The following is a 12,306-nucleotide window of genomic DNA, read 5'->3' on the forward strand; positions in this document are numbered from 1 at the left end:
GGTGGCTCTCCATTTCCTCAAATGTGCACATGAGCGATCCGGCTGAGGACGTTGTGAATGACAGCAAAAAGGGCACATCAGACCATGACCCACTGTTTCGGCTCAAGCCTCTGATGACAGAAATCAAGGCAGCATGCAAGTCCTTTTACCAGCCAAACAAAAATCTGGCAATAGATGAGAGGATGGTGGCAACAAAAGCCAAAACAGGGATGACACAGTACATAAAGGACAAACCAACTAAGTGGGGATTCAAACTGTTCATCTTGGCTGACTCTTCAAATGGATACACTTCTAGCTTTACCGTGTACACAGGGAAGGCAAAGTTCCCCACTGGCTTTGGACTTTCCTATGACGCAGTTATGGGCATCCTGGACAAACCGTATTTGGGAAGTGGTTATCACATTTATTGTGATAACTTTTATACAAGCCCTCAGCTATTCAGACACCTGTCGTCTCTGCACTTTAGAGCCTGCGGTACATATAGAGAGGGGAGGAAGGAAACCCCTAAATCCACCGTGAATGCCCTCTCCAAAAAATCCCAAAGAGGCACAATCAGATGGATCCGAGATGGTGACTTGCTCTTTGTCAAGTGGATGGACACAAGAGAGGTGTCCATCTGCTCGACCATCCATCAAGCCTACACAACTGAGAAGGTCACGAGAAGGCAAAAAAAGAGAGATGGAACCTGGGAGAAAGTGAGCATTCCAGTTCCCACTCCAGTTGTGGAATACAACAAATACATGGGGGGTGTGGACTTGTCTGATCAGCTCATCCAGTACACCTCTGCTCACCACAAAGCGCACAGATGGTATAAGACAATGTTCTTACACTTTGTGGACATAGCCACATGCAACAGCTACATCCTCCACAAAGAACTGTGTAAAGAGCAAAAGAGTACACCGCTGACACACAGAGCCTTTACGGAGGAGCTCTGTGCTCAACTTGCTGGGGTGACAACTGAGGTTCAGACAACAGTGGCTGCAGACAGGACAACTCAACACACACCCCTTCCCATTGCCCCCTTGGACCCAGCAAACCCTGCACACAAGCCTGCAGATACCAGAAAGTACTGTGAGCACTGCAAGGCAAGCAAAGTGTACAACAAGACCCCCTGGCAGTGTGGGGCATGCCAGGTGGCCCTCTGCAACTTCCTGGAGAGGCCTTGCTTTGCTCACTGGCATGCCTAAAAAACGCCTGGGACTGTTTGTATATAGTTAATTATTTCATTGTTCTTTACACTTTTTATTGAAAAATTAAAATGTCTGTCAAGCAAAGGGTTCGAAAAATATTTTTTTTGTTCAAAAACTGTTCACTATTGTTGAGTGAGGTGTGATTTTCAGTAATAAATGACTAAAATAAAATTTTCGTTTTTGAAATTCTCTAGTTTATTGTACATTTTTTACTCATACTTCCTTTATAAACACATTACATGCATTCTTATGTTAGCTTAGGGTCTTCTGAATCCATAGATACCAAACACATGGTGTTCCATCTCTATTACATATGGTTTATAAGCCCAAATGTAAAAATAGAGAAAACGGACCAAAAAGGGCTTAGTCCCCAGAGGGTTAATTCTGAAAAAACAGAGATTCTAATTATTGGACAAAAAACTTCCTCACGTAATAACCTAGAATACTGTCTAACACTTGATGGCTGCTCTGTTAAGTCTTCGTCGTCGGTTAGGAATCTGGCTGTGCTCTTTGATACCAATCTTTCATTTGAAAGTCACGTGTCTAGTATCTGTAAAACCGCATTTTTTCCATCTTAAAAATATATCTAAATTACGTCATATGCTCTCATTGACAAATGCGGAACAATTGGTTCATGCGTTCATGACATCAAGGCTAGATTATTGTAATGCTCTACTGGGTGGTTGCCCTGCACGCTTAATAAACAAACTACAGCTGGTCCAAATTGCAGCAGCTCGAGTTCTTACCAGAACCAGGAAGTATGACCATATTAGCCCGGTTCTGTCAACACTACATTGACTCCCTATTAAACACCGTATAAATTTTAAAATATTGCTGATTACTTACAAAGCACTAAATGGTTTAGCTCCGCAGTACTTGAGCGAGCTCTTAATGCATTATAGTCGTTCACGTCTATTGCGATCTCAAAATTGGCCAGTTGATAATACCTAGAATATCAAAATCGAATGCTGGCAATAGATCCTTTTCCTATTTAGCACCAAAACCTTGGAACCGTCTTCCTACCATTGTCCGGGAAGCAGACACACTCTGTCAGTTCAAAGCTAGACTAAAAACATATCTCTTTGGCCTAGCATTCACATAACACATTATAGACTTCTATAATTCCATATTAGGCTGCATAGATTAGGCCAGCCGGAACCGTGAACACTTCCCATAAATCCTGATGTACTCGTTACATCATAAGAAGAATGGCGTCTCCGCTAATATTAGTCTCTCTGTTTATACCGAGATTTACCGCAGTCCGCCGGATCCAGACCTGATGAAGGAACTGCGCCTGGACACGACAACAACGCAGTACTGAAGTGTCAACCAGTCTCTCCGTTTACTGAAGTGAGGTGGACCCCGGCCGTATCCAGATCAGATGGTGGATCTGCACCTGGACCCAACCATGACGCATCCCTGAAGGGCCAGCCTCATCAGCCCTGTGAAGGCCCTCATCGACACAACCAATCTGACTTTTTTTCGCTTCGATGTCAATTTTGTTTACTTTTGCGGCGACAGAAAAGGCTTCAGCCAACCACATACTACAAGGACAACGATTGTGTGGCGTAGCATTGCCAACCTGTGAGTATTTTGTGTGACAGTTTTAGTTGTTGTATAGTCATATGCTGTGTAGGCTAGCAGGCTAAACTACATTTGGGATAGAAAGCTTACACTATTATCGTCAAAGATAGAGGCAAGAGACCGTGTTTACTTTGAAAATGTAACAAAATGTAGTGAGATTATTTAGGGCTGCTTTTAGTATTACTATACATTCTTTGTGTGATCTACAGTTTCTAGTCGAATGATTTTAACTTATTACTTTGTGTGTTTCATGTAATGTGTTTTGACATTACAAAACACACTGTGTTTAGTTGAAGATGGAAAAAAAACTGTGGAAAAACCTCAGGGACACCTATGTGAGAAAAAGGAGAGGAAAAGAAAACATTAGCATACTCCCCTTCGTGCACCCAAAACTTTCTTTTGTCTTTTAAAGAAAATGAAAAGCTCATCTTCACTGGATGATGATGATGATGATGATGAAGTGTCCATGTTTTCTCAGCTGTCGGCGCGAAAGTTTTGGAATGTTGAAACTCTGAACGTCACAGACGTCGCAAATTCACGTCGCGGATAGATGTGAATGGTTTTGACGCAAACTATTCGCACGCGAACTATTCGCTTTTTTGTTCTGCGTCTGGTGTGAAAGGGCCTTAAAGCAGTCATTTTTCGACACTACTGCAATGCCAAGTTATAGTGCTGGCTAAGCAAGTGGTTATGAAATAACAGAATACTGATTTAATGACGACTCAGCAGCGTCCTCCATCGGCCCGGTGGGCTGTCAAAACATGACTGTACATTCAAAAATGATTACGAAGTGATATGCTAATGATTTACAAATATGTTTTAAATGATCTTTAAAAAAAATAAGTAAATCATGAATTAAATAAAATCAGATCAATAATAGATGGTTAAGTTACTAGGCCTAATTGATATATTATTAATCACTTGATATTTATGTCAACCTTGTTTTAGCGTCATCTCAATCAATGGTTAATAATGAAAAAACAATGATCAAACCAATGGTAAATCATCAGTATATAGTTTATTGATGCATCTTGATGTTGTAAGCAGGTCTGTGTCCAAAAGCACAAACATGCAAGTGTTAAAGCAATGTTTTAAAGAGTAATTTATTAGTTTTCAAGCAAATAAACATTTACAGTCAGGGGATTGCAGTGGGTTGTGTTAAGTCCTTTCACTCTTCAGCACAGACTTGTGTTAATGAGTGATAATGTGAACCAGTTTTACATTCCACTGAAGCTCACCTCAAGTTCACAGCAGTTAAAGAGTCCATGTGTATCAGAGAAGACAGCTGTCTGTACCCTCACCAGTCAGCACTTACACTGCAGTAAATGCATGAATAAATCATTATACAGAGCTTTCTGCATCCCCTAATCTAAAGCCTAAACTATTCATCACACATAAACATGTTTCATATCATTTATAGATCTTGCTGTTACAAATTAATTGTGTAACGCGATCTCATGAGCGTATCAGTACGTAAAGTGTCGGTCTGGCATACTTGAATTTGTATAAACACAAACGTACAAATGTTAACTTTACTTTTCTTTACTCTACTTCTCCCCAGCATGAATTTTCATGTGGACTTTAAGGTTTCCAAGTTGATTAAAAGTATTTCCACACCGTTGGCATGTCAAAGGATTCTTTTCTTTGTGAACTCTCATGTGTTTTGTGAGGTTTCCTTTCTTAGTGAAACTTGTTCCACACTGTTGGCAGGTGTAAGGCTCCTCTTCCTTATGAACTATTAAGTGGCAAGTTAGTTTTTGTTTTTGCCTGAAACTCACTCCACACAGTTGGCAGATATAAGGGCCCTCTTCAGTGTGAACTCTCATGTGCATTTTAAGGTTTCCTTTGTGCCTGTAAGTCTTTCCACACTGAGAGCAGGTGAAACGCTTCTCTCCACTGTGAATTCTCATATGTTTTTTAAGGTTTCCTTGTTGATTGAAAATTACTCCACACTCTTGGCAGGGGTAAAGCTTCCTCCTTCTAGTGTGAACTGTCATGTGCATTTTAAGGTTTCCTTTTTGCCTGAAAGTCTTTCCACACTGAGAGCATGTGAAAGGCTTCTCTCCAGTGTGAATTCTCATGTGAACTTTAAGGTTTCCTTGTTGATTGAAAATTACTCCACACTCTTGGCAGGGATAAAGCTTCCTTCCAGTGTGAACTCTCATGTGAACTTCAAGGTGTCCTTGCTTTTTGAAACTTAGTCCACACAGGTGGCAGGTGAAATTACCTATAGTCCATGTCTTTGGTGTATTTTGAACTGTTTTTTGTGAGGAAGTTGTTTCAGCCTGTGAGCAATTCAAAGACTTTTCTTCAGTCATGAAATCATGATGTGTCTTGTACTGATCTTTCTCTTCCATTTCATTCAGATCTTGACTCTCCTCTTTCAACGGCATCAGGTCTGAGGCGAAAAAAGACAGAAAAGTTAATCCCAGTTTAATGCCACAAAGCACAAACATTTAGATTCATAAACTAATAACATGCATATTAGATCCTATACACCAGGGGTGCCAAACTCAGTTCTTGAAAGTTTTCCAGGATGCATTTGCACCACCAAAACGAACTCAGAAGTGACGTATGCCTTTACAAAAGTCCTGCCTCTCTGGTTGTTGTGAGACTTTAATTTTTGACGGGGTGGCAGACTTATATATTGACAGAACTGAGAATGCCAGAGCCTGAGCACTCACCACTACCGTCCATCTTCCTTAGTTTACAATCTGTTTAACAGTCCTATCTTAAAGCTCCAGTATGTGATTTTTTTGGTGATTTTATTACCACAAGAGGGCGCAGTTTCCAACAATAACAAAGGCGAAGCTTGATGACGCTATGAAGGAGGTGACGATGGGAGATGTCGTTTTTAATGCGTTTTCACCATCTAGCGATGTATCTAAATGGAATTAATGAATCATGATCACGGATGAGGTAATTTATTCGTTTTTGTATTACCTGTATGTCTGATCGTATTATTTTATGTCATCATAATTAATGAACTGCAAGGAACGTGAAATGTTATGCTATATTATCCCGTTACAACTTACAGCTATTTGTCAAATGATTTGTTGGGTTAATGTTGTGCAGTTTTACGTTTCAGACTGATCTCATGAAATGGCGTATGTATGACACGCCAATTCGATTTCCATTTTTGGCGTGCTATCAACACGCATAATCGCTTTTCAGCGTGTTTATCAACGCCGTTGACTTAACGTTACATTATAAATATGACCTACCCCAACTCCGTCCCTAAACCTACCCGTCACTGGGGTTAATACCATGATTATAATAAATGTAAGATGATCCCTTAACTCTACTCCCACAAACATACCCATTTTATGGACAATATTAAAATGATAAAACGTAATGGACAGATATGTAGGAAAATGGCATTTTTATGAACAATATGGCATTAAAAGATAGTTTGAGCCACGAATCCTACCCCTAAACCTAACCATAACCATTTCTTAAAACTACCTTGGCAACAATTATAAAGAAAAACAACAGACAGACGAGTATAATCACAATAATTTATTTATGGTTCCTATAGAACCATAATATACGAACCTTACAACACAACATCGATTCACAAAATACACCAATTTTATTAGCTTGATGTAATCCAAACCTTCAGAATCCATTATTTGCAAGAAAAAGATCCAAACGCAGCCCTTTATCCAGTAATTGTCATCTTGACCGCAAACGTCAAACCCCGCACTTGTTATGAATTCAAATTCAAAAATTGCGCCCTCAAAAAGAAGCGTTACGACAGGTTACTGTGGTTACGGCAGTAATATCAAACGCTCATTGGCTCTCGCCTCGCCTGCTTCGTCACAGATTGCGTCATGCACATTCACATTTGAAATGAAGCGCGCACTGCCGCGCAGCCCTCAGAGCGAACCGAACCGAAGACGGATTAACATTTTCATGGATTTGAATTAATAACTTAAATTCTGCTCTGTTATCTCATACAAAACCACGGCCAGAGAAGACTGCGACACATCGTCACGTGAACAACTTTTGGTACCGATTTTGACATTTTCTCATTAAATAAATTATTGTGATTATATTTGTCTGTCTGTTGTTTTTCTTTATAATTGTAGCCTATGTAGTTTTAAGAAATGGTTATGATTATGGTAGGATTAGCAAACGTCCGGGGATAATGGTACGTGTAAGATTCACGTCTGAGGCTGTTAAACTGTGACATCGACACATTTTCCAAAGGGGACCAACATGATTATTTCACGTACATTTTGCTCCGTTTCGCTCGGACATTTAACGGCATAGACATACACGCGGAAGATGACGGTTCGCTTCGGCGTGAACATACACGCGGATAGCTCAAAATGCGTATAGATAACACGCCACTTTTGACTTGAAAGTGGCGTGTATGTTTACGCAAAGTCATGATGATTATTGACAGTTGCATGTCTTACCTGTCTATCAATACACTCGCGAGAGCAGAGTCTCTGTCAAGTCCAAGATTGTCGCGCAGCTCTCTCCATCTCGAAAACGCCTGGCTGATATTTATCCGGGTTTTATTCCTTCGTTTGTCACACAGTCTGCGTGTATCCGAATATGGACGCTTTCGTTTTGTTGGCACTTCAATACTCGCCAAAGAGTAATCGTGATCCATAACAGCTATAACCATACAGTCTATGGCTGTAATGCTTTAACCACCACTTCCGCATTTGACCATGCGAAATTCCGGTGTGGTGGGTCATATTTTTTATTTTTTTTATTTTTCTTCTTTGTCAGACGTCTTTATTGTTTATTGTGATAAGAAAAAAAACTCAATAAAGTTGTTGTAAAAAAAAAAAAAAAAATCCGGTGTGGTGGAATATCCGATCACATGGTCCATGGTCTATCCGGAAAAAAAGGATAGAGCGGACAATGCGTCACTGAGAGGCGACATTTCTTTTCCGGGACGGACAGTTATTTAAAATCGGAATTTCTCTGAAATAAAAAATCTTTGGAGATTTTTGAAATATTGTAAGTACACAACTGGAGGAAATATATCACACTGTGCAAGTTATTTTCGGAAATTTTATTACAAAATTCCTACATATTGGAGCTTTAATAAGTTATAATGCACATGTGGTTGATAACTTGGGATAGCAGAAACGAGAATGGAGTTCACTGGAAAAATCTAGATGACGCAAATTCATGCACAAACTGTGAACTTGAACTAAGTTACGTGCCATTCATTCAGAACTACTCATGTTGTGGACGCGCTCTTCCTGGAGCAACGCGACACGGCTACTAAACCCAAATAATTCACGTTTTATTACAGTATTGTTCTCTTTATAATGTTATGTAATATTACAGTCCCAATAGTCATTATTAGTCGTGCACTGCCGTTTGAGCTGCGCGCGCTGAAGCTGACGCTTTACAACAGAGTTAATTCTTAACCAAACGCATCCAATGTGAGATAAATCAGATATAGATAGGCATACACAAAATAAACAGTATTACAACTTACATTTGCACAAAACAAAAGGCTGCGAATACACACGCAAACTAATAGTCATGATGAAGGTGTAAAATGGTCCCAAACATAACTCCGGCACGTTGTCGCTTTATGTTTCGCGGTTGAGCAGCGCGCACGCGCATGAAGACCTGCTTAATCGATGATCGATAAGTTGTATCGATTAAATGTATTGTCGACAATTAATCGATCGTCGATTAATTGTTGACGATTAATCGATTAACCGATACCTCAAAATATTCTGCGATACGATTACGATTCGATTCAGGGCTATATCGATCGATTAATCGATATTTAGATATTATGTTCACACAACCAGTTACGTTTTTATTAACTCACAAATACAACCAAAATATATAACATGAACGTTTAATTAAACTCTTTGAAAATTGCACACCCTCTCCCAATTGGGACATTTACAACAGAAGAGGTCATTTGCAAGTACTCCGTTCTTGATCATTTTCATAAATCATGTTTTTTTATTATTATTGTGCAGTCCAAGTAATATCAATCAAACTGCAGCTGGGTTGTTTTGATTATTATTATTAATAATAATAATAATAATAATAATAACTTAAAAATACAGGTAAATTACAAAATTAAAGCTAATTGAAAGTAGGCCTATGCTTTAATATGTTAAAAGTTTTCTCTTTTTTTTTAGCAGAGCAGATACAGATACACATGTGTCATTACAAGTTCACAGGTCATGTGAGTGATTCCTTCTGAGTCAACACGAGTGAATCTGACTGCAGTAGATGTGAAAGATATGAATAAAAATGATGTTTATTCAGCCAGCGCAAATACCTGTATTTACATCCTGTTTTCGGTCGAAGTCCATAGTAATCGATTGTCGAGTTCACGCGTGTGATCATAGGTACTAAACCAATGCGTGTGAACTCGACAAAGAGGAAGATACAGACAACTAGCAACCATCTACAAGCAGTTCACATGCCGTGATGCTGCTATTGTGTTGTTGGTATGGAGTTGAGTTATATGTTTGGTAATAAAAAGTTAAACTGGCAAAAACAAATGTTTCTTTTCTTGGGGTGGGGTGGGGCATCATAAGGGAATTATGCTTAGGCTATACGACAATATTAATATTATATTATATTCTTATATTATAGCCAAAGTGGCTACCAGCAGCAATGGACGCACCCCTAAAAAATATAATTTATTTCTGTAGAGCTGGACATTTTAATAGGGATCAGATAACTGAGTTCAACTTTGAGAAACTAACCTGTTTGTTCCTCAGTTTCTTCATGTTTCACTCTGAATGTTTCTTCAATCTTCATGTCTTCACTCTCCTCTTTAATAAACTCCATCTTTGTTTGTTCCTCAGTTTCTTCTTGTTTCACACTAAATGTTTCTTCAGTCTTCATGTCTTCACTCTCCTCTTTAATAAACGCCATCTTTATAATAGTGTCATGTGGATCTCAGTTCTTCACCAGGAATTTTTCTCTGTTTTGTTTGTTTTTTCCTGTTTAAAATGAGAATAATTAACAGAAAGAAAAATAAATCCAAACTAAATCTCTGTGTGCGTCTCAATCTGCTCTAGTTCAGTAGTTCAGCAAACTAGTAAGGGAGTCAGTCGGATTTAATGTACTTAAATCACCTGATTAGACAAAAATTAGCACTCGAAATTAGCACTACAAATTAAAAACACTTAATATATTAGGCAGTTTGAGTATTTAATGATTTGTAGAAATAGAGATATAAATATAAATATAACGCTTCGAATCACTGAATCATTGATTCACTCACTGAGACCGAATTGAAACGCACCTTTTGTTATTCACGAGTTTTCATTGTTACTTTACTCACACGACGTTAATAAATGTTAGATAAAGCAATGTATTGTTTAACTTAATAATACCTGAATCAGTAGGCGTCGCTTGAGGACGATTAAACGGTTTCTATCGCGTTAAACACCTTAAAACACAAACCTTTCCTCAGCCGAATCACAACAGATGCGGGAGCGCGGCGCTGCCTTATGACGTCACACTCGGATACCAAATTAAAAGTCCTGTTCACACGCTGCAGGTTATAATCACAGAAGTGCATAGAAATAATAGATATAATATGAAAATATATATAAAAGATGACACAACTCAGAGCTGAATGTATTTGGCCAAATACATTTAATAACGCTATGGTAAGTTAATAATACAGTTCACCTCGACAATTAAAAAAAAAAAAAAAGATTAAAGCAATAACACAATTAGTTTGGTGGAGAAATCATGAACAAACCTTCCCATCTCTCAGCAAACTAGCAAAAAAAAAAATAATAATAATTCTTGGGATCACTGCATCATCTGTGCCTTCTGATAACTTGGGAGGTACTCAGTCAAAGAAGAAACAATCTAAAGGGACATTCTCCTCAGTATTCTCTTATTCCTTCACAAAAACGTATAAATCTGTTATAAATCTGTATTGGTTTTATGATTTACACAGACTGGCTGTGTATTAATACATGCACAAATTAAGATTCCAACTTAAATGTAACATTCAACCTTAAGTTCAGCTTATTTGACATTTAAATAAAACTTTTTCTTTCAGAAGTAAGCAGTTTTTTGGGGCCCCCTCCCACCACGCGGAGTAACCTGTGCTTGACGAATTTTGACACAAATGTCACGCTATAATGTTACATTATAAATTAATACAGTGAGGTTATGTATTAATTAATAATAAAAAAAAAAACTTAATAAAAAAAGATATTTAAATAAAAAAGTTTTAACTTTTACTTTACACTTTTACTAATAACTCTTTGAAAATTGAAAATAAACTGTCTCAAAACACTTCAAATAAATTATTTGATAAAATAATGACAAAACTGAGAAATCAGAAATATTATAAAAGCAAGGGTTCAACAATGACAATTATTATGAAAATATAATTATTTCTCAACTGTCTCAATACAGTGTAACTGTCCTCAAAATCTTTCCTTCCTAGCTTTTCTGGAGGCAAAGTCACTGATGACATCATTGTACGGTATTGCTTGGCCAACTTTGTTATTAATACTAATAACAACAAGTCCTCTTTGGTGTATTTCACTCTTTTGCTGTGGCCCGAACGCGATTGTTCATGTAGATATACAGTATATTATATATTATACAGTATATTATATATTATACAGATAGAGAGAAAGTATTGTTTATTGTACTTCTTTTTACCTTTTTTAATTGGGACTTTTAGGAGTGTGTGGATTCAACCACGCCACGGCTATCTGTTTGGTGGGAGGAAATAAGTGGCCATTGGACAGACACAGAATGGCTACTGAACTTCAGGATGAGAAAGTCCACATTCCATCATTTATTGTAATAATCTTAGGCCCTTTCTCACTCGACAGGTCACAAGACTCAGAGCACCAATCCCTGTGGAACATCGTGTAGCAATTTGCCCGTGGCGGCCTTGAGTACAAACCTTGAGTACCGTTCTGTAACGACACCAGCTCAAATGAGGGGAATGTACTGTATAATTCGAATAGTTGTGGAGCGAGCTTTTGGGTGCCTTAAGGGAAGGTGTGGTGTCTTCTTAAGAGGTGCGATAACAACATTATGTTTCTAAGCACAATTGTACCAGCATGTTGTGTGCTTCACAATTGTTGTGAGGTACATGGGGAAGATTACCAGGAGAACAAGATGAGGAGCATGGAATGCACCATCCGATCCAAATGGACCGCAGTAGCAATGCCATTCGAGATGCACTGGCATCTTATTTCTCAATGCATTAGTCAAAGACATGTTGAACAGCAGCACACTGAAGAATTCCAGTAGTGATTTCATTTTGTTCGTCATTTTATGTTCACGCAGTATTTCAGTCATTTTATTTTTGTTATACTTGGCATATACTTTTTTATTTTACTGAATTTTAAGAGGTAATAATCTGGAAAGATGCAATATTGTTTTCAGCTGCATTTTCTGTTATCCATGTCAATACTTTAATATAAAGCACTGTGTATGTAAGAAAACCATAAGTCAGAGACATATTGTAACAATGTTTACTGTTTGTTTTTAGTCTTCATTTTGAGGCAACAAACGTGAACTTACCAAAGTGTTA

General features: G+C 38.1%; 1 protein-coding gene across 3 annotated transcripts; it reads right to left on the bottom strand.

The window, feature by feature from the left end:
• Positions 1 to 3,777: 3,777 nt before the first annotated feature.
• LOC307157070 (uncharacterized protein) lies at positions 3,778 to 10,261 on the bottom strand. 3 transcript variants are annotated; one of them, XM_079868840.1, is made up of 3 exons: positions 10,194 to 10,261; positions 9,488 to 9,727; positions 3,778 to 5,172 (listed from the first exon to the last, which is right to left on the bottom strand). In XM_079868840.1, exons 2-3 carry the CDS (start codon positions 9,657 to 9,659, stop codon positions 4,322 to 4,324), a joined length of 1,023 nt encoding a protein of 340 aa, XP_079724966.1. In that variant the 5' UTR covers positions 9,660 to 9,727; positions 10,194 to 10,261; the 3' UTR covers positions 3,778 to 4,321. The 3 variants fall into 3 exon arrangements, with proteins under 3 accessions (XP_079724966.1, XP_079724967.1, XP_079724968.1); XM_079868841.1 differs by having other exon boundaries at positions 10,124 to 10,249; XM_079868842.1 differs by lacking the exon at positions 10,194 to 10,261 and adding an exon at positions 10,033 to 10,093.
• Positions 10,262 to 12,306: the final 2,045 nt, after the last annotated feature.

This window comes from Squalius cephalus (genome assembly GCF_949319135.1).
Source record: "Squalius cephalus genome assembly, chromosome: 4".
Taxonomy (NCBI): domain Eukaryota; kingdom Metazoa; phylum Chordata; class Actinopteri; order Cypriniformes; family Leuciscidae; genus Squalius; species Squalius cephalus.